The sequence below is a fragment of the Heptranchias perlo genome, chromosome 15, assembly GCF_035084215.1.
Source record: "Heptranchias perlo isolate sHepPer1 chromosome 15, sHepPer1.hap1, whole genome shotgun sequence".
Lineage (NCBI taxonomy): Eukaryota > Metazoa > Chordata > Chondrichthyes > Hexanchiformes > Hexanchidae > Heptranchias > Heptranchias perlo.
Genome location: NC_090339.1, coordinates 62913393 through 62936089, shown reverse-complemented (window position 1 = coordinate 62936089; position 22697 = coordinate 62913393). Strand labels below are relative to the sequence as shown.

Sequence of the window (22697 nt, the reverse complement as noted above, 5' to 3'; positions counted from 1 at the left end):
GGAAAGCTTCAATCTATTTAAACATTATGAAGCTGAATCATAAGGAGGGAGGAGGCTCGTGAGGAGCATAAACACCAGCACAGACCAGTGGGCCGAATGGCCTGTTTCTGTGCTGTAATTACTGTGCGATGCTATGTAATGCTATGTGATGCTACGTGATACTATGCAATGATATTTGATGCTAGCTAATATTATGTAATACTATGTAATGCTATTCAATACTACGTAACACTATGTAATACTACGTAATAGTATGCAATGCTATTTGATACTATATAATACTATGTAATACTCTGTAGTGCTATTTAATACTATGTAATGCTCTGTAATACTATGTAGAGGAATCAAGGGATATGGAGATCGGGCAGGAAAGTGGAGTTGAGATAAAAGATCAGCCATGATCTTATTGAATGGCGGAACAGGCTCGAGGGGCCGTATGGCCTACTCCTGCTCCTATTTCTTATAGAACCATAGAAAAGATACAGCACAGAAGGGGGCCATTTGGCCCATCATGTCCGCGCCGGCTCGAAGAACAACCAGGTGCCCATTCTAATCCCACCTTCCAGCACCCGGTCTGTAGCCCTGCAGCTTACAGCACTTTAGGTGCAGGTCCAGGTACTTTTTAAAAGAGTTGAGGGTCCCTGCCTCTACCACCAATTCGGGCAGCGAATTCCATACACCCACCACCCTCTGGGTAAAAAGGTTTTTCCTCATGTCCCCTCTAATCCTTCCGCCAATCAGCTGAAATCTATGTCCTCTAGTTCTTGAACTCTCCGTTAGGGGAAACATGTACTTCCTGTCTACTCTATCTGGGCCCCTCATAATTTTGTACACCTCAATCAAGTCACCCCTCAGCCTCCTCTGCTCCAAGGAAAACAACCCCAGCCTATCCAATCTCTCCTCGTAGCAGCAATTTTCAAGCCCTGGTGACATTCTTGTAAATCTTCTCCGCACTCTCTCCACAGCAATTACATCCTTCCTGTAATGTGGTGGCCAGAACTGCGCACAATACTCCAGCTGTGGCCTTACCAGCGTTTTATACAGTTCCATCATTACATCCCTACTTTTGTATTCTATACCTCGGCTAATAACGGAGAGCATTCCGTATGCCTTCTTCACAACCTTATCTACCTGTACTGCCACCTTCAGGGACCTGTGCACATGCACTCCAAGGTCTCTCACTTCCTCTACCCCTCTCAATATATTCCCGTTTACTGCGTATTCCCTTTTACTGTTTGCCCTCCCTAAGTGCATTACCTCACACTTATGTTCTTTTGTAATGCTATTTAATGCTATTTAATGCTATGTAATGCTATGTGATACTCTGTGATGCTTTGTAATACTGCGTAATATTATGCAATTCTATGTAATACTATGCAATGCCATGTAATGCCATGTAATACTATGCAATGCCATGTAATACTATGTAATGCCATGTGATCCCACTGCCTTCCCACTGTGTCCCGGTGTTAACTTGTTTTTCTGAGCAGGACACCCGCAGGAACGCAGCAGGATCCTGCTTTAAATATACAGATCGTCATCAGGACCCGACTGCAATTTTAGTCGGAGGCCTAGACGGGGGAGGGGGAGCAGTGACGGCTTCCTCCACAGGCCAAACCTGCCGGGGCGGGAGGTGGGGGGGGTGGGGGGGGTCGTAGGCCAGAAGAGGCCCAGGCAGGTAAGAGTGCTCCTCCTTGCCCCATGGCATGGCGAGCCGAATCGCCTTCTTCAATGCTGTAAGATTCCGTGATTCTACGATTCCCCGGGCGTTCCCCTCGCTCCCCCGATCGCAGTTAAAAGCCTTAATTCTTCAACCCATGTCATTGGAAAATGCCAGCCAGACTTACCACTGCCCATCTCCATCTTCATGCATTAACTGCACCACATCTCCGCTTTTAATTAGCAGTTCTTCAGAGTCCTGCTTTTTGCAATCAGTATGAGCTTTGTACCTCCCAGGGGACTGAAAGCATAAACAAAAAACTGATGTACAATAAAATTAAAATATACCTGTAATAAAAAAGAACAAAGACTTGCATTGTGGAACGGCTTCATCGCATCTCTCAGATAGCCCCTAAATCACTTCACAACTACAATGCCCATTTATATAGCGTAGTAAAACGTCCCAAGGCACTTCACAGGAGTGTAATCAGTCACAGTTTGACCCACTTAAGGAGATATTAGGAGAGGTGACCAAAAGCTTGGTCAATGAGGTAGGTTTTAAGGAGCGTCTTAAAGGAGAGAATTCCAGAGTTTAGGGCCGAGGCAGCTGCAGGCACGGCCGCCATTGGGTGAAGGGCCATCAATTGCTTTGGAGTGAACTTCAAACTATCTGTGAAGTGAATTGGGGCTTTCCTGAGAGATACAATAGGGCCCTTATATAGTGTTTCACAGCAAGACTATAAACAACAAGATCCCATAAACAGCAATGGGGGCGAATGAGCAGGTAATCTCTTTCCTGTGTCATTAGTTAAGGGATGAATGGCTGGCCAGGCACCAGGAGAACTTGCTGTTCTTCTTGACCTTCCTAGACATGGGTTTAACTTCTCACCTAAAGGGCAGCACCTCCGACACTGCAGCCTAGATTGTTATGCTTAAGTTACAGAATGATCACAACCTGCTGCGACAAAGGTGAGAGCGATACCAAAGGAACCAGGCACAGGAGTGTCAGCCTGGTTTTTGTGCTCAAGTCTCTGGAGTGGGACTTGAACCCACGACCTTCTGACTCAGAGGCGAGAGTGCTGCCCACTGAGCCACAGCCTGACACCTTAGCCGTTTATCCCAGCTGGTTTTGTCAGTGGACGAGGTGCTCTCCTGGCTCATTAATATATATTTATCGGCGCCTCCTGACGTGCATTTTAATGGAGCACTGGGTGGGGTGCCCGCTCTTTTCAGTAAACCCTCTCGGGTAAGAAGCAGGAGTGCTCCTCCAGGCCCCACAGGGAGAGTCTGGGCCTCTGCTTCTCCAGGATTCCCCCCCCGCAACCCTTGCTAGCCGCCAGGCCCCGCCGTTCCTCCCCCCAACCCGCGACTTACGCGGATGCCGCCGGGCCACCCGATAGTCAGCTGCCCTCAGCCAGCCAACTGCCTCTTTCTGCCCGTCTCTGGTGGCCAGTGGGATGTAAATGAGGCCCGGGGGTTCCGTGGAGGCTCCGTGCATCTCGTCAGCTCCCCGAACACGGGTTAAAATTGCCCCATTTCTCTCTATCTTAATCATGTAGAATGGCCAATTGGAGAAGGTAGTCTCAATGGCCAATTGGACAAGGTAGTCTCAATGACCAATTGGGCACGGTATTCTCAATGGCCAATTGGACAAGGTATTCTCAATGGCCAATAGGACATGGTAGTCTCAATGGCCAATAGGACAAGGTATTCTCAATGGCCAATTGGACAAGGTATTCTCAATGGCCAATTGGACAAGGTAGTCTCAATGGCCAATTGGACACGGTATTCGCAATGACCAATAGGACAAGGTATTCTCAATAGCCAATTGGACAAGGTATTCACAATGACCAATAGGACACGGTAGTCTCAATAGCCAATTGGACAAGGTAGTCTCAATGACCAATAGGACAAGGTATTCTCATTAGCCAATTGGACAAGGTATTCTCAATGACCAATTGGACAAGGTAGTCTCAATGACCAATAGGACAAGGTAGTCTCAATGACCAATAGGACACGGTATTCTCAATAGCCAATTGGACAAGGTAGTCTCAATAGCCAATTGGACAAGGTAGTCTCAATGGCCAATTGGACAAGGTAGTCTCAATGGCCAATTGGACAAGGTAGTCTCAATGGCCAATTGGGCACGGTATTCTCAATGACCAATAGGACAAGGTATTCTCAATAGCCAATTGGACAAGGTAGTCTCAATGGCCAATTGGACAAGATATTCTCAATGGCCAATTGGGCACGGTATTCTCAATAGCCAATTGGACAAGGTAGTCTCAATTACCAATTGGACAAGGTAGTCTCAATAGCCAATTGGACAAGGTAGTCTCAATTACCAATAGGACAAGGTATTCTCAATAGCCAATTGGACAAGGTAGTCTCAATGGCCAATTGGGCAAGGTAGTCTCAATGGCCAATTGGACAAGGTAGTCTCAATGGCCAATTGGACAAGGTAGTCTCAATGGCCAATTGGACAAGGTAGTCTCAATGGCCAATTGGGCAAGGTAGTCTCAATGGCCAATTGGACAAGGTAGTCTCAATGGCCAGTTGGACAAGGTAGTCTCAATGGCCAATTGGACAAGGCATTCTCAATGGCCAATTGGACAAGATACTAGTGGCCTCTCAGCACTTGTGGAATTATACTTTGACGTGTCACTAACTTCAGAAGAAGGGACGGAAACTGTGGGTTTGGGGGCAGGAAATAAGTCAAGAATCTGTTCATAAACCCCAAAGCTATTCATATTGATTAAGGGTAGGAGGCGCTTGAATCTTAAAACTTAACAAATTTCAGATGTTTGGGACATGGATTTGAACGGGTCACTGACCAGCTGGTTAGCATCCTCCTCCTCTGTGTCATTATTACTGGACCAGTCATCGTTTCCCTCTGAGGCATCAATAAAACGGGATGTTCCAGCCCAGTCTGTGAGGAGAGAGAAACACGAGTTAGATCACAGCTTCTTATTTCATTCAGATTACAGTGACATTTTTTGTCATCAAAGAGGGGTACAGTAGTGTAGTGGCTATATTACCAGACTAGCAATCCAGAGAATTTGAGTTCAAATCCCACCAGGGCAGTTTGAGAATTTGAATTCAGTAAAAAAAAATCTGGAATAAAAGTCTGGTCTCAGTAAAAGTGACCATGAAGCTGTCAGATTGTCGTAAAAAACCCCAGCTGGTTCACTAATGTCCCTTTATGGAAGGAAACCTGCTGCCCTTACCCGGTCTAGGCCTATATGTGAGTCCAGTCCCACACCAGTGTGGTTGACTCTTAACTGCCCTCTGAAGTGGCCTAGCAAGACCCTCAGTTGGATCAAACCAACTGAGGGTCAAAAAGGTGGGTCAAGAAGGCAATTCTTAGAAGGCAACTAGGGATGGGCAATAAATGCCAGCGACGCCCACATCCCGAGAATGAAAACAAAATCATAGAATCATAGAATGGCTACAGCACAGAAGGAGGCCATTCTGCTCATCGAGCCCGTGCCAGCTCTCTGTAAGAGCAATCCAGTTAGTCCCATTCCCCCGCTCTTTTCCCGTAGCCCAGCAATTTTTTTCCCTTCAAAATGAACAAAAAAATAAAATAAAGTCAACCATCGTTGCCAATAGCAAGGCTGCACAGGTTTACGTTGTTAACATTCAAGGTTCTTTTTTCAAGGGAGCATTTACTGAAGCTTCACTTGAAACAGTGTCACGCGGTCATTGACTCTCGGGATAGCCAGGCCACCGACAGGCAGCGATGGTGTGCTGAAGGTGAGAGACGAAGAGAAGGGCTTTGAGCTACAACGCCATGCCAGCGTGGAGGCAAGACGCGAGAGACAGAACGATTGCCAACGTCAGAGGGATCAACAGGAGAAGCCTCCACCAGGAACGGGGTTAGGTGAGGCGTGCGGTTAGACAACGTCCGTCTCGTGTCGGCCTGCACGGTCTTCAGCTCACCACTTTCCAATCAGAGTGTTTAATCACCTTTAAACAAAGCTGAGTTTTCCAGCAGACTGTGTTCTTGTAACTGTCTGTTCTGTGGGGCTAAATTTGCATTGGGCAGGAAACATCATGTCAGCTTCAGAGCTTCCTCACAAAACCACAAACTTTTGCTCCCTTCATTTTTGGCACCGACATCCTTAGAACACACCACAACCACTAATATTACCACTGCCACTAATATTACCACAACCACTAATATTACCACAGCCACTAATATTACCACAACCACTAATATTACCACTACCACTGCGACCACTACTCCACTACTACCATTACTACTACTACCGCTACCATTACTTTTACCACTACCATTACCACTACCATTACTTTTACCACTACTATTCCACTACTATTACCACTACCATTACTACCACTACTACTATTACTACTACCACTATTATTACCACTATTACCAATACCGCTACTATTACTACTCCCACTACTACTACTACTATTACTAATACCACTACTATATCTACTACCATTACTCGCTTTATTCAAACATTCTAAGTAAAAACAAGAGAGGGGGGTTTTGTGAGGAAACTCTGAGATTGACATGATGCAAATTTAGCTCCACAGAACGGGCAGTTCCGAGAACACAGTCAGCCCGAAAACTGCACCATCAGCAACGTTTTGTTTAAAGATGAAGTCACTCTGATTAGGCTCGTGTGGAGCGTAAACACTGGCAGGGAACAGTCGGGCCGAATTACCCGTTTCTGTGCTGTACATTTTCTGTGATTCAATGATCAGAAATATCTGCAATTGACTGTGTGGGGAATGCAGCCCGTTAACGTAAAAGCTGCCTGCCCTTTCTAAGATCAGTTCTGTGAAACTAGTTAGCAATACCTTTCCGTGTTGAGAGATGCTGCAGTGACAGAGGGAAGTTTTCTAAAACCACAGTACTTGTGAGATCAGAATCGTTTTCCTCTGAACTCAAGGAGGCTCTCTTCTGCTTCCTGTAGGGGGAAAAAAAATCAATCAGAAAGTGACCTTAGATGGGATATGAAGGAATTCCGTTATTGGTATATCAGCTTTCACACTTGAGAACTGCTCAGGCCTCTAGAAGTGCACAAGTTCTACTTCTCAGATTGCAACCTAATGCAAAATTGATTAGATCTATTTTATTTCTTTGCAAGGCAAACACAGCATCTGTCATTTGATTTTATGGACTATTTTTAACACTTACCCCGGGGATAGAAGAATCTGATCTGTAAACTGATGATGGCACTGGCTGTCTTCTGTGAATGAAAGGCACAATGAGAAAATTATCAGGCACTGGATATAACCCGGGTGTATATCCTGTTTCAGTGTGTGTCGATTAAATAAATGTTCCCTAGTAAATGGAGGTGAAATGCTTTACCGCAAGTAGCTACTGAAGGCAGTGACTGCAATATCACTTAAAAGGGAATTGGTATTTAAGAAGGAAGATTATAAAAGGATAAGAGAGCAGGGAAATGGGACTGCAGCAGTTGATGAGGTAACACAGGAACAGGAGGAGGCCATTCAGCCCCTTGAGCTTGTTCCGCCATTCAATCAGATCATGGCTGATTTACATCTTAACTCCATCTACCCGCCTTGGTTCTGTAACCCTTAATAACCTTACCTAACAAAAATCTATCAATCCCAATTTTGAAGTTTTTAATTGACCCCCAGCCTCAACTGCTTTTTGGGGGAGAGAGTTCCAGATTTCCACTCCCCTTTGTGTGAAGAAGTGCTTCCTGACATCACCCCTGAACGGCCTCGCTCTAATTTTAAGGTTATGCCCCCTTGTTCTGGACTCTCCCACCAGAGGAAATAGTTTCTCTCTATCTACTCTGTCAAATCCTTTAATCATCTTAAACACCTCAATTAGATCACTCCTTAATCTTCTATACTCAAGGGAATACAGGCCTAGTCTATGCAACCTGTCCTCATAATCAGCACAGGCACAATAGGCCAAATCGATGCTTTTATGAAACTGGGGGGATCTCTGGAAGAAAATCTGTTTGACAAAACTCCTAGTCTGTCAAGGAGCATGGAACACACTTATCCGTGCACTGACCCTCACTCCCACCCTCTCCACCGAATCCTCCAGTTTCCCCAACAAGGACAAAGAATATAGAACACATCTGTTATCAGACCACCAAGGGAAACAAAACAACACGAAACAACTCTGGACCAGGCACAACCACCAAGGAACAACTCATGCCCAATCCATCAACATTGCCTGGGATCAGAGTCCTTCGATCCCACCAACTGTCTCATCACCATCGCTTTTACAGGATTACCACTATCACTGGATTAATCACTGGATTATTACTATTGCAGGATTACCACCAACATTGGATTGGCATAGAATCATAGACCACAGAAGGAGGCCATTCGGCCCATCGTGCCAGTGCTGGCCATTTGAAAGAGCTATTTCATCAGTCCCACTCCCCCCTGCACTTTTCCCATAGCGCAGCAAATTTTTCCTCTTCAAGTATTTAACCAATTCCCTTTCTAAAGCTACTACTGAATCTGCTTCCACCGCCCTTTCAGACAGTTAATTCCAGATCACAACAACTCGCTGTGTAAAAAAATTCTCCTCATCTCCCCTCTGGTTCTTTTGTCAATTACCTTAAATCTGTGCCCTCTGGTTACCGACCCTCCTGCCAGTGGCAACGGTTTCTCCCTATCTACCCTATCAAAACCCCTTTGAACATCTTTATTAAATCTCCTCTTAACCATCTCTGTTCAAAGGAGAACAGCCCCAGCTTCTCCAGTCCCTCCACATAATTGAATTCCCTCATCCCTCATTCTAGTAAATCTCCCCTGCACCCTCTCCAAGGCCTTGACATCCTTCCTAAAGTGTGGTGCCCAGAACTGGGCGCAATAGTCCACCTGAGGCCTAACCAGTGACTAAAAAAGGCTTACCATATCTTGCCCGGCAAGGACCCCCCTTTTGTTTGGAAGGGGCTGACCTTCCCATCTTCCAATGAGGCGACTCACTTGCCAATGGTCAAGGCAGCGAGAAACTAATTAAGGATATAAAAATGGTCCCTTATGCTGGTACCTCTGCACTTCGCCATTTCCGATAACGGAGAATTGAAATGTCTCCATTGGCCAAATCTGGGCATTTAGCAAATTACCAAAAAAAAAAGATAGCCAGTTAGGCTTTCAACTCAGTTCAGTGTTATCCCCAGTAGGAGGTTAATACCACAGTGACTCCTGTTACTGTAATGAATTAAGCCAGCAGCCCAAACGAGGCCTGTACCCGAGTGATCAGTATATCAGAAGGGTACCAATCACTGATGTGTACTGTTGATCTTTACTGCACTTCTGGCAGTGTTAGTCACCAATCACATACGCTTCAAATAGCTGCTCTGCCTCTCCTCCCCATTGTGCTGCTCAGAATACCAGTACTATAATGTTCACAGAATCATAGAATGATACAGCACAGGAGGAGGCCATTCGGCCCATCGTGCCTGTGCCAGCTCTTTGAAAGAGCTGTCCAATTAGTCCCGCTCTCTCTGCCCTTTCCCCGTAGCCCTGCAAAATTTTCCCCTTCAAGTATTTATCCAATTCTCTTTTGAAAGTTATTATTGAATCTGCTTCCACCGCCCTCTCAGGCAGCGCATTCCAGATCATAACAACTCGCTGCGTAAAGAAAAAATTCTCCTCATCTCCCCCCCTGGTTCTTTTGCCAATTATCTTAAATCTGTGCCCTCTGGTTACCGACCCTCCTGCCACTGGAAACAGTTTCTCCTTATCTTCTCTATCAAAACCCGTCATGATTTTGAACACCTCGATCAAATCTCCCTTTAACCTTCTCTGCTCTGAGGAAAACAATCCCAGCTTCTCCAGTCTGTTTGGGCTTTGATATTGATCTAGGCCCTAAACCGGTATGCTGAGTGGAGCACTCTGTCATTACAGGCCTAGTGAGCACTGCTCGATTGTGCGGTCATTGGATTTTGCCGTAGATTTTACGATAGGGTGATGAACAGCCGAGGAAGTCTGCAGCTTTAAAAGAGTTGGCGGCTATAAAATGACTGCCCCTGATTTTCTGGTCCCTGTGCGTATTGAATGTCCTGAGATCAGCAGGTTCAGGAGAATCGGGCAGGAAGGAGCTCCACTCGTAAGGCAGCCTGGACCCTCAAACGGTAGAAAATCGAGCAGGGTCCCTTACTTAGGAATAGCAGAATGCCATTCAGCCCCTCAAACCAGAACTGCCATTCTGTTAGACCAGGGCTGACCTGCACCTCAACTCCATTTACCCGCCTTTGCTCCCTATCCCTCGATACCCTTACCCAACAAAAGTCTATCGATCTCAGTCTTAAAAATTTCAATTGACCCCCAGCATCCTACATTACAACAGTGACTGTACTTCAAGAATTACTTCACTGTCTGTAAAGTGCTTTGGGGCGTCCTGAGGTCGTGAAAGGCGCTATATAAATGCAAGTTCTTTCTTCATTTCATCCACGGCGATTTAGGGGAGAGAATTCCAGATTTCCACTGCCCTTTGTGTGAAGAAATGCTTCCTGAGATCACCCCTGAACGGCCTGGCTCTAACTTTAAGATTATGTGCCCTCTTGTTCTTGATTTCCCCACCAGAGGGAACAGTTTCTCTGTAACTACCCTATCGAATCCTCTCATCATTTTAAACACCTCGATTAGATCACCCTTCAACCTTCTAAACTCGAGGGAATACAAGCCAAGATTATGCAACCTGTCCTCGTAATTTAACCCTTTAAGCCCTGACATCATTCTGGTGAATCTGCACTGCAACCCCCTCCAAGGCCAATATATCCAACCCGCGTGTTATCTTCCCCGTCTGATTTTCCTCTATGTGTTGTACTTGGGTAATCCGGTACATCAAGGGGCAGGAGCAGGAAAAATCTACCCACTCTTCCAAAAGAGGTACACCGTAAATCTGCTGCCCCAGGCATGAAAGTTATGCGGGGCACGAGGGCTGAAAGTAACAGTCACACAATTTTACTTAATAAAAACAATGTTACTGCATCATTTGGAGGGGGTGGAATTGTATTCCATAATTGTTTGACGCACTTTGAAGAGTTTAGTGGTCATTGGCGGTCAGTGTCAGTTTGGCTCAACTGGTAGCACTTTTACCATCAAGTCCAGGGGGGAGATGAGGAGACATTTTTTTTACGCAGCGAGTTGTTCTGATCTGGAATGCGCTGCCTGAAAGGGCGGTGGAAGCAGATTCTATAATAACTTTCAAAAGGGAACTGGATAAATACTTGAAAAAGAAAACATTTGCAGTGCTATGGGGAAAGAGCCAGAGGTGGGGGAGTTGGACTAATTGGATAGCTCTTTCAAAGAGCCGGCACAGGCATGATGGGCCGAATGGCCTTCTCCTGTGCTGTATGAGGCAACGATTTTGAGTCAACAGGGCTGTAGGTTCAAAATCTGATTTCAAATGACCTGTCAGAGCTGAACCACAGGATAGCTGAACAGTACAGACTCGCACAGCGCGCATGGCTACAGCCTGCTGAGAGTCTCTGCAAGGTGGGAATCGTCACTCCGCGAGCTAGCTCGTCTCACTCCACTGCGCGGTCATCGTTTTTCAACATCACAGCGAAAGAAATTTCCAGAATCCAGCGCGAGCACAAAGCAGCAAAGTACCTCTGAGGAGTGTCTGTTGGTTTGTCAGCACTTTCCTCATCTCACTCAACCAGGCCATCTTGACATCCACTGAGGAAGCCTGAGAACATAGAGAATATCGTTCTGCACAGGGCTAAATACTTCAAATCTTGTTCTCCCGTGACAAACCGTTTGGTTCCTTCAATGTTGAGACAAGACATTTTCACACATTCCAGTTCATTTTAAAAACAGGTAACTGATTTTAACCTTTAACGTTGAGTTTCTAGTTGGTCCGCGGTCAGAGGCAGTAATGTTTCTGAGAAGCCCCTCTGCCCGCTGACTGGGGGATTAAAACATTTCTGATGCTTTTTCTCCAGCCTAATCCGAGCCTCTACCCCTGCCTGCCCCTTCCCCTCCCTCTCGGTAGAACGGGTACCTTATTGTGCCAATGTGGGCACAAGAACAAGTCCCTACTGTGTATTTGACTCGTTCGCTGGGATTTGGAACGGGGCCAGCTGCAAGGCCGTAGCGACGGGCTGAATGTGTCACACCTCTGCCCCCTCAGAACGGATCACGGGATTTCCAGTCTAATGCACCATTCGCAGGCCACGAGGTGTGATCCCTCTGCGTTCTTGAAGTGAATGCTCAGGTCAATAGGGTACGGTTAGTGCAGTGGTTATGTTACTGGACTAATAATCCAGAGAATAATGAGTTCAAATCACACCCTGGGCAGTTTAAGAATGTGCAGTCTGGAAATAAAAAGCTGATCTCAGTAAAAGTGACCTTGAAGCTGTCGGATTGTCATAAAAACCCAAGTGGTTCCCTTTAGGGGAAGAAAACCTGCCGTCCTTACCTGGTCTGGGCCTATATGTGACTCCAGTCCAACACTAACATGGTTGATTCTGAAGTGGCCTCGCAAGCCAGTTATATCAAACCCACAACCTAGAATATCACACGAGACTGCAGCAGTTCCAGAACAAATCCCACCACCACCTGCTCAGGGCAAGTAAGGGATTGGGCGATTAATGCCGGCCTTGCCAACGACACCGTCGTCCCGAGAACGAATTAAAAATAAGATCGGAACCCTGGGTCTCTTTGAGAAGATACATTAAGTAGCTGCAGATATTCTGGCCCTGGTATTGAGAACTTTGCATTCGATAGAGCGGAACGCCTGGAGCGTGACAACTGGAGGATCAGGTACCAATTTGTAACACGTCGGCCTTGACAATCCAAGGGGCCAAATTCCCAGCTTGTGTGTTTAGAAGCTCCCACCGGGAACCTCTGCCTCTGATCCTGGGGTCAGGAGGCCGTTCCCCTGCTTTGCATATCAACAGTGGGTGCCTGTGCCACTCGAGGTACATCTGGGGTGCCTGCCCCCATTGAAGGAGGCTGCGTACGGCTAGGTCTGAGGAGAGAGTGCCGCAGCCTCCTATCCCCCAGGAAGGAAGGAATAAGTGCCCCTTAATTCCCCCCAACCCCAACTTTGTAAAGGAGATGAAATTTATTTCAAAGGAATTCCCTCCACTTTGAGCGTTCAGGCCACAATCCAGGCAGGACCACTGGCTGGTCCCCACTTCTGAAACTCGGTGGGGTGATTTGCCTGGTCTTGCTACCAGCTGCCAAGGACCCACCAGCTACTGAGAGACTGGGGATGCGGGAACTCCCAGAGAATAGAGTCACTAACACTAGCCTCGCTCGCTCCAATACTGACGGCCTTGTTTGGGGTGGACGGACGCTCTGCCCCAAGAGGCCAACGGAAAGCTCCCAATGCAAAGCCGGGACCTGCTCCCCAGGTATAGTTACGGCAGGATTGTGCGAGAAAGGCACAACCAGAGTGAACAATAAAAAAATTACAGATACATTATAGTATCTAGCCCTTAATGGCTGCAGGTGGCCTCAAAGGAGGCATGCCGATCTGGGCCCTCTTGCTCAAACTGAGTTAATTTACTTTTTCTATGTTTAGCTTAGTTACTAATTCCTCCAAAAGCTGCATCTGGATCTAAACGTAGGATAGATTCCTGCAACTCACCAAGGCTTCTTCGGCAGCACCTCCCAAACCCGCGACCTCTACCACCTAGGAGGACAAGGGCAGCAGGCACATGGGAACAACACCACCTGCACGTTCCCCTCTGAGTCACACACCATCCAGACTTGGAAATATATCGGCCGTTCCTTCATTATCGCCGGATCAAAATTGTGGAAATCCCGACCTAACAGCACTGTGGGAGAACCTTCACCACACGGACTGCAGCGGTTCAAGAAGGCGGCTCACCACCACCTTCTCAAGGGGCAACTAGGGATGGGCAATAAATGCTGGCCTCGCCAGCGACGCCCGCATCCCAAAAATGAATATATTTTTTAAAAAGCGAGTTTGCTGAGCCCTGCAGAGAGAAGCAAGTCAAATCCTGCAAACACATTCCATTAATTCTGGACAATACTGAACTTACTTGGATGAGATAAACCTCCTCTCGTCCACTATACCAGACTTCAAACTTCCTAATATCCCCTTTAACATTCTCAGTGATCCCAACAGCGCTCATCTGCCAAATTAAATACAAGAAATATCGTTATATTCCCCCCTGCTTCTTTCACTGGAAAGTTACACCACTCGATCGATATAGAATATCTTCCAAATAGTATCACAGAGAAGCATATCAACAATGGCAAGAATCAAATGCAAAAGGCTAGTGGCCTCTCGCTCTGAACCAGAACTATTAAGCTACATTAGTTTTCTTCCCTTCCCTCCCTCCCAATTCCTGGTCGGAATTCCAAACTGGATTGCATTTATATAGCGCCTTTCACAATCTCAGGACATCCCAAAGCGCTTTACAGCTAATGAAATCCTTCTGAAGTGTAGTCACTGTTGTAATGTAGGAAACACGGCAACCAATTCTGTGCAGAGCAAGATCCCACAAACAACAACGAAATAAGTGATCAGATAATCTGTTTTAGTGATGTTGGTTAAGGGATAAAAGGGCCAGGACACTGGGGAGAACTCACCTGCTCTTCTTCGAAATAGTGCCGTGGGATCTTTTACATCCACCTGAGAGGGCAGACAGGGGGCTTAGTTTAACATCTCATCTGAGAGACGGCACTGCCAGCAATGCAGCACTCCATCACTGAGAGTATCAGCCTGGATTTTGTGATTAAATCTCTGGAGTGGGACTTGCAAGTCACATCCTCCTGATTCAGGGGCAAGAACACTACCAACTGAGCCACTGCTGAACCCAAAACAAGATTCACGTCACAACGTTAACTGATGTTCAATCTGGGCCACCTTCATTCAGTGACAAACTGCAAAAACAGCAGTGCATTCCACCTCTGTGGAGAGGAAGAATTGACGGGGTTAAATCGACCCTAGGGATAGCAGGTGACCTGCCCTGCAGGTACCAAATCAGCAGGAGTGACCTGATGGAGAGACCTGCAGCCAGTGTGCTGTGCTCCCTATGGATCAAGGGTACTTGGAGGAAGCAGTGGGGGGATATAGAGAAGCGGTACAAAAATAGAAAGGAGAGCAAATTGAGTGTCCCTGCGCTCCCGACAAGGAGCTTCACCCGAAGGGAGCATGGGCTGGAGATGGAGTTCGCACACTACAGTGCTGCCCTCTGACCTGTGCGACCTTTGAGTGAGACTTCCAGCGAGGGAGCCTGGGATCACTGAATTTACCCTACGAGCTGATGGCGCAAAGGAAAAACGAAACTGCAAATGGTCAGATCGTCTGTCTTACTTTTAAGTAATGTTTGAAACTGTAAGAAGGTGCTTTGTCATAACCTTCTCCATGTTCTTCCCGCTTCTTACAGAACAGAAGAGCCGTCTCATGGAGGAAGAGATGGCGCTGCATTGGTTTGAATCGTGCAAGGTCCTTCATTTTGGTGGGACCTTTCTTGTGATTTATCCAGACATTAAAGGAGCCCTGCATCAAAACCCGGCCAAATTCTTCCAGGTTGCCCTGCAAATCAGAATATGACACGTTGAATTATTTGTGGGTTGATATTACAGTACTATTATTATTAACAGAATTTAATTAATATCCATTTAAAAAGTATAAGCGTTTGAACTTTTAACTCTGTCGTTACCATTATTTTTACTTTTTCCTGTCCAGGTGTCCTTTTTAAAAAAATTCATTCTCAGGATGTGGGTGTCGCTGGCAAAGCCAACAATTATTGCCCATCCCCTAGCTGCCCTTGAGAAGGTGGTGGTGAGCCGCCTTCTTGAACCGCTGCAGTCCGTGTGGTGAAGGTTCTCCCACAGTGTTCAATTCTCTCATCCCTTTATTCTATTTGCTCTCTTTATAAAGATACAAAATGAAGTGCAGGAAAATCCCTTCACGGCCATCGAGCCTGGCCTATCCAGAGATGCTGCAACCATGAACACGAATAACCCGCCTTCTAACCATGAAATCTCCTGGGAGAGGCAAAAAGCCAAAGGAAAAATAGTCTGAGGTCAATTCAGAAGAAAACTCTTGGAACTTCCTCTCTGACTCCCTAAGGCCTTTGAGACAATGATAGCCCACCGTTCATCATATTTACAGCTAACTAGCAACTCACTCTCTATAACTGGCAATCTCCTCATTACTCAGGTACTTATCCAGCTCTCTTTCAAAGAACTGGAGTGAATTCATTCCTACAGCAATCTATTCCAAAGAGTGACAACTCGGTGAAAAGAAATACTCCTTGAAGTAAATAGTCCTAACTCACGAAGCCTAATGACACAACTAAGAGCCCTTAGACTAGGCATCATTCTGGTCACCCTCCTCTGCATCTTCTCCAAAGCCAGCACATCCCTTACCACCTGCGAGAACCAAAACTGGACACCAAAACGTCAAGTGCGACATACCAAAGTCTTACATAGGGTAACTGCATTGCACGTAGTTCTACAATACAACCTAAAACCCAAGTGAAGATTGACTTGGTTGCATCATGGGTCACAGACGAAGTGAGATCAGAGATTAATCTCTGACACATTTTCACTCTTCAAGACACAAAGTATAGAGAGTTAGTGATGAACTAGTTTAAGGGTTGGTGATGAACTAGTTCAAGGAGTTAGTGATGAACTAGTATAATGAGTTGTTGATGAACTAGTATTAGGAGTTGTTGATGGACTAGTATAAAGATTGGTGATGGACTAGTATAAAGATTGGTGATGGACTAGTATAAAGATTGGTGATGGACTAGTATAAGGATTGGTGATGGACTAGTATAAGGATTGGTGATGGACTAGTATAAAGATTGGTGATGGACTAGTATAAGGATTGGTGATGGTACTTACGTTATATCCTGTTATAGCAATCTGGTGCATGGAGTCATTAACTGACTTTAATAAGTTCAACATGGATGCTAGAGCTTCCTGTAACTCCTGGGTTCCATCACTGTTGTTACTGAACTTCAATAATTCCTGTCAGGATACACAGCAATTTGCAAATTATTCCAAAGAAATATGTCAGCACTCCAACGAGTTATGTTTTGAATCATCTTTGTGTACTTTTAAACGGGTTAACACCTCCACGAAATAGCGGACAGGGGAACACATTAATTAAGCCTGTGTCTGCTATTATCGATTACTCTCATCTCTACCCTTAGACATCTCAGAGTGCTTTACAAGGCAGTGGACATTGAGCAGGAGGCGGAGAAGCGAGAGAGGGGGTTTGGAGGGAGCAATACCATGGTCAAAGATTGGGGTTTTGTTGAAGGGAGGCAGCAGCTGTACAGATGGAGGGATGGGTGCGGTGACTTCTATTTATGTATCAAAAAGTGGAATTCCCAGTTGCTGATAATGGTGGAGAAACACTTAACGAGCTGACATTAAATTATTCTGCCTGCTACTTTAATGGAGGTGTTAAGCCATTTAAAATAAAAGTTGATTAAATTAAAATAAACAGGTTAATGTCTGTAAAAATAGTGGACAGCGGAATTCCACATGAAAATTAAACCACAACAAAGCTTTCGTACATGTTAAACATCTTTTTTAAGTGACCAAATTTATTTTTTATGTTCTTGGTTGAGAGAGGGATGTTGGCCAGGACACCACAGAACTCTCTGCTCTGCTTTGAATAGTATCATGGGATCGGAAATGTCCACCTGAACTTGCAAAGTGGGTCTCCTTGGTTTAACATCTCACCCAGATGAAAACGCTTTCAACAATTCAAAAGAAAGAACATGTATTTATACAGTGCTTTATCAGATCCCAAAGGATTTCACTACCAATTGATTACTTTTGAAGTGCAGTTACTATTGCTACATAAACTCTTGCATATGGTGGGTATGATGTGGTGGGTAGCACTCTCGCCTGAGTCAAAGATCGTAGGTTCAAGTCCCACTCCAGAGACTTGAGCACAAAATCTAGGCTGACACTCCCAGTGCTGCACTGTCAGCGGTGCCGTCTTTCAGATGAGATATTAAACCAAGGGCCTGTCTATCCTATCAGGTGGACGTTAAATATCCCACAACAACAACTTGCAATTAAATAGCACCTTTAATATAGTAAAACATCCCAAGGTGCTTGACAGGAGTGATTGTCAAGCAAAATTTGACACCGAGCCACATAAGGAGACATTAGGACAGGTGACCAAAAGCTTGGTCAAAGAGGCAGGTTTTAAGGAGCGTCTTAAAGGAGGAGAGGCGGCGAGGTTTAGAATATAATGAGTATCACCATGTATCCTTCTCTAGTCCAACTGTAACACCTCCTTGACATACCTTCAGTAATAGCTGGTATTTCGTTAGCCGTTGGATTGGTTTCAGTAAGTACGAGTCCAGTCCAAGTTTGTGGTCCAGTTTGCGTTGACATTCCTAATAACGAGAGCACAGGTTAGGAACAGTTGGTAACACTGGTTCTGAATAAACTAGCAACCTCCTAATCAATGGAGTCTCATCAACACAACAGTTCACTAGGTGACAAGCTTCAGTGGGGCCAATGGTAGGTGAGACGATGGTCTATCAGGCATCCAAATACAGGATTGTGTCATTGGCTTTGTTTTTCTTGCTGATTTTCTCCTCCACTGAAGACACTGTTGGTATAAATTGGTCTCGGACAGTAGTGTAAAACGGGCGATAGCGAATCAGGATCCCGTTTTACACCCCGCCCAATTTTTCTTATCCATTGACTTCAATCAAGCGGACGTTAAGCTGGCTTCCGATTTGCTAGCGCCCGTTTTGCGCCACTGCCTGGGACCAGGTTCACCCCCATTGACTCCTTGGGCCTTTCCTGTCTGATCATTACTGATGGACGCGCATTGGCAGGGAGTGTCAGCAGCCTAGATGACCACCAGGGGTACATCTCCGCCCGATCCCGCACTCACCCCAATGTTCACACACGCACTCTTTTCAGCGGGCGGTGGGGGGGTCACTGGATAGTGACCAGGAGCAGGAACCATGGCCAATACTCCCCCCCTCTCTAATCCAAGGAGTGCTTAAGCCGATTGTAGCTCCCCTGCCTCTACTACCACTGTGAGCTAGGCACTGAATCTCCGATCGTCCTGTTCTTTACAGCCCAGCTATTTACTGGACAAACTTCATTGAGCCATCCAGGCGAGTGTTTTAGATCATTTTTGTTTAAAATATGAGTTTTGATGACATTAGTTTGAGCCTGAGTGTGTGAAGGAGGTGGTTTCACACTCAGCAGTTACCCAGGCAGTTCAGCGATCATGTCGTTTGAACGATGGATGTTAAAAGCCGGCACAGGCACGATGGGCCGAGTGGCCTCCTTCTGTGCTGCATGATTCTATGATTCTACAACAACAACAACTTGCATTTATATAGCGCCTTTAACACAGTAAAATGTCCCAAGGTGCTTCACAAGAGCGACTGTCAAACAAAGTTTGACACCGAGTCATATAAGGAGATATTAGGACAGGTGACCAAAAGCTTGGTCAAAGAGGTAGGTTTTGAGGAGCGTCTTAAAGGAGGAGAGAGAGGGGGAGAGGCAGAGAGGTTTAGGAAGGTTTAGGGTGGAGCAATGAAAATCGGGGATGTGCAAAAGGCCAGAATTGGAGGAGCGCAGAGATATCTACCAGAAGTCTGTGGAGGCCAAGTCACTGAATATATTTAAGATGTGGAGATGCCGGTGATGGACTGGGGTTGACAATTGTAAACAATTTTACAACACCAAGTTATAGTCCAGCAATTTTATTTTAAATTCATTTCGTTCACCTGAGGAAGGAGGAAGCCTCCGAAAGCTTGTGAATTTAAAATAAAATTGCTGGACTATAACTTGGTGTTGTAAAATTGTTTACGAATATATTTAAGGAGGAGATAGATTTCTAGACACAGAAGGCATCAAGGGGTATGGGAAGGGAGCAGGAATATGGTATTGAGATAGAGGAACAGCCATGATCATACTGAATTGCTGAGCAGGCTTGAAGGGCCAAATGGCCTACTCCTGCTCCTACTTTCTATGTTTCTATATCGGAGGGTTGTAGGTCTGGAGGAGGTTACAGAGATAGGGAGGGGCGAGGCCATCGAGGGATTTGAAAACAAGGATGAAAATTTTAAAATCGAGGCATTGCCGGACCGGGAGCCAATGTAGGTCAGCAAGCACAGGGGGTGATGGGTGAACGGGACTTGGTTTGAGTTAGGATGCGGGCAACAAAGTTTTGGATGAGCTCAAATTTATGGAGGGTGGAAGATGGGAGGCCGACCAGGGGAGCATTGGAATAGTCCAGTCTGGAGATAACAAAGGCACAGATGAGGGTTTCAGCAGCAGATGAGCTGAGGCAGGGGCGGAGACGGCAATGATACGTAGGTGGGAGTAGGCGGTCTTCTGTTCCTATATTCCTAAAATTCTGCTCTTTCAGTCAGTTTTCCTAAATGGTGACATCGTGCGCTTTAGACGGGAGGACCAACGCACGCGTGTCGGGAACTCACGGGCGTGTGCGCACAATTTCCCCGTTCTATGGCCCAAGCAGCCTACACTCAGAACACGGCCTGAAGTATTTAAGCAGAAATACTCAAAACAAATCAACTGAAATTCACCGTGTAAAAAAAAAATGAAAAAAAAACATATTAATCCATTAGTCATTGCAATTTGATCGCTGACAAGGAGTCCAATAGGGTCACTGACTCCATCTATATACCACAGTGAGCTAGACAACCCTCCGAACATCCTCGGTCTCGTGAGAATTCCACGTGCAACGACAGTCAAAGATTGAAATATTTCCGCACATCAAGGGCTACCAATTCGGATCAAAGTTTTTTTAAAAATCTGATACCTGAAAGAAAGGGCAGTCTGAACACTGTCTCCAGAGATATTCCGAGCGTGGTTTATTCTGACAGTACTTCACGTACATTTGGAAGTTGTCCCTCTGAGGAGTAGAATGAGAAATGCTCACGTGACAGCCGTAAAACGCGCTTCAAAAAAAAAAGTAGGTCCATATATTAGAAGCGGCATGTGCTGTACATACCCTTTCAAGGAAGCAGAGGCCAACTTTCTCTGGCGTTTCGATGCAGTTTTGAAGGTCATTAAGAAAAATTCTGGGGAAGATATTAACTGTTAACAAAAGGCAACGTTAATCCAAAAACCTTTTACTGCAGTCTGTAAAGAGAGACACATTGAATTTGTACCTGCTATGAAAATCATAGATCGCAGACATATTGCCAAACAATATCTCCTTCTTGTTCTCCAATAAGGAAGGCATGAGAGAGATCATGGCTGGATTGTCCATCTCCATTTTGTAACCCTGCAAATTACAGATAAAAATCAACTGGAGCCAACACACAGCGAGACATGGAGCAGAGGTCCTAATGATGGTATCACACACAATCTCTGCTGAGACAATGACCAATTTCGATCGGGGTCCTACAACTAACGGCAGGACCCTGGTTTGCATAGCGACCGGTTCAGGCGGGCTCCCTGCACACCTAGAAGTTGGCAGCTTCCAAGATGGCAGCCGGTGCACTTTCCTGGGGAGAGCCCCACCCGAAATTTGTCCCTCCAACCTCAATTTTTTGCCCAAAAAGCGGGCGAAACGAGGATGAATTTCTCCCACAAAGTCTTCCAACTGACCCCTTCATTCTTCGAGTGACAATCCTCAATCTCTGCCCCCTATTTCTGGAATCTCCTCCAGCCCTGCAACCCTCCGAAATCTCTGCACGCCTCCAATTCTTGCTTCTTGCACATCCCCGATTTTCATCGCTGCACCAAACAGCAGAAACAATGCTTCACTATTTATCCTCTCACAACCTTACATGATTTTGCAAAGCTCTATTAGATCCCCCTCCTTACCCATCTCTGTTCCAGGGAGACAACCCCCAATTTATTGAGCCTTTCTTCAGAACTATAACTGTACAAATAATCTACCAAAGATTATCAAACTCAAAGCAGCGATAGGCTTTGCAGTGTTACCTGTAGCACAGTGCTCAGCTCCTCCACATACACACGCTCAGTCTCTATTAGCTCATTTATGACGTGTCTGTAAAATAAACACTGGAGTTACATGAGATCAGTCTATCAACAACAACAACTTGCATTTATATAGCATCTTTAACGTAGTAAAACTTCCCAAGGAGCAATTATCAAACAAAATTTGACACCGAGCCTCATAAGGCGATATTAGGACAGGAGACCAGAAGCTTCGGTCAAAGAGGTAGGTTTTAAGGAGCATCTTAAAGGAGGAGAGGGAGAGGTAGAGAGGCGGAGAGGTTTAGGGAGGGAATTCCAGAGCTCAGGGCCCAGGCAGCTGAAGGCATGGCCGCCAATGGTGGAGCGATGAAAATCGGGGATGTGCAAGAAGAAAGAATTGGAGGAGTGCAGAGATCTCGGAGGGTTGTGGGGCTGGAGGAGGTTCCAGAGATAGGGAGGGGCGAGGCCATGGAGGGATTTGAAAACAAGGATGAGAATTTTAAAATCAAGGCATTGCTGGACCGGGAGCCAATGTAGGTCAGCGAACACAGGGGGTGATGGATGAACGGGACTTGGTGCGAGTTAGGATACGGGCAGCAGAGTTTTGGATGAGCTCAAGTTTACAGAGGGTGGAAGATGGGAGGCCGGCCAGGAGAGCATTGGAATAGTCGGAGTCTAAAGGTAACAAAAGGCCTGGGTGTGCATTCCCTCACTCTTTGGTACATGCGCCTGTATTCTTAATACGAGGGCAACTGATCTCACTCCCCCACCTTCCCACACCTACTCCCCTCAGATATTTTACGTCTTTGTTTATCAGCGGCGTTAATTGATTAGAAAAAAACAGCGTCAGCTTTTCATGTCAAAGAATTTTTTCCTCTCTTTGTTTTTGCGCTAACCAAGGTGAGAGATGTCAGAGCTGGGACTGAAGTACCTTTCTCACACTTTTGTATCCGGAGCCAATGTCAAACACTCCCACGTCAAGCACCTCGAAGGCCTGGCATAGATTAGGAACAGGAACTCTGCCGAGTTGTCCCACCTCTCACTCGCCTGGACAGATACTGACCACTAAGTTGGCACCTGACAGCAACTGAACCTGGAACCATCTTGGACCATATGGCTCAGGAGCACATTAGCGGTGCATTTAGCTCAGTGGGCAG

At 45.9% G+C, this 22697-nt stretch overlaps 1 protein-coding gene across 3 annotated transcripts in view; it reads right to left on the bottom strand.

Moving 5' to 3' along the window:
- mcf2a (MCF.2 cell line derived transforming sequence a) overlaps window positions 1–22697 on the bottom strand; it is a 124259-nt gene that overhangs the window by 5727 nt on the left and 95835 nt on the right. For all 3 annotated transcript variants that reach the window (XM_067997321.1, XM_067997320.1, XM_067997322.1), the window contains 13 exons: window positions 21544–21610; window positions 20763–20878; window positions 20603–20672; window positions 20411–20503; window positions 17901–17993; window positions 16477–16602; window positions 14936–15157; window positions 13656–13748; window positions 11251–11329; window positions 6833–6884; window positions 6493–6602; window positions 4494–4588; window positions 1848–1960 (listed from right to left, as the gene is read on the bottom strand). In XM_067997321.1, the coding sequence (XP_067853422.1) occupies window positions 1848–1960; window positions 4494–4588; window positions 6493–6602; window positions 6833–6884; window positions 11251–11329; window positions 13656–13748; window positions 14936–15157; window positions 16477–16602; window positions 17901–17993; window positions 20411–20503; window positions 20603–20672; window positions 20763–20878; window positions 21544–21610 (1329 nt within the window). The remainder of the gene's footprint in view (window positions 1–1847; window positions 1961–4493; window positions 4589–6492; window positions 6603–6832; window positions 6885–11250; window positions 11330–13655; window positions 13749–14935; window positions 15158–16476; window positions 16603–17900; window positions 17994–20410; window positions 20504–20602; window positions 20673–20762; window positions 20879–21543; window positions 21611–22697) is intronic.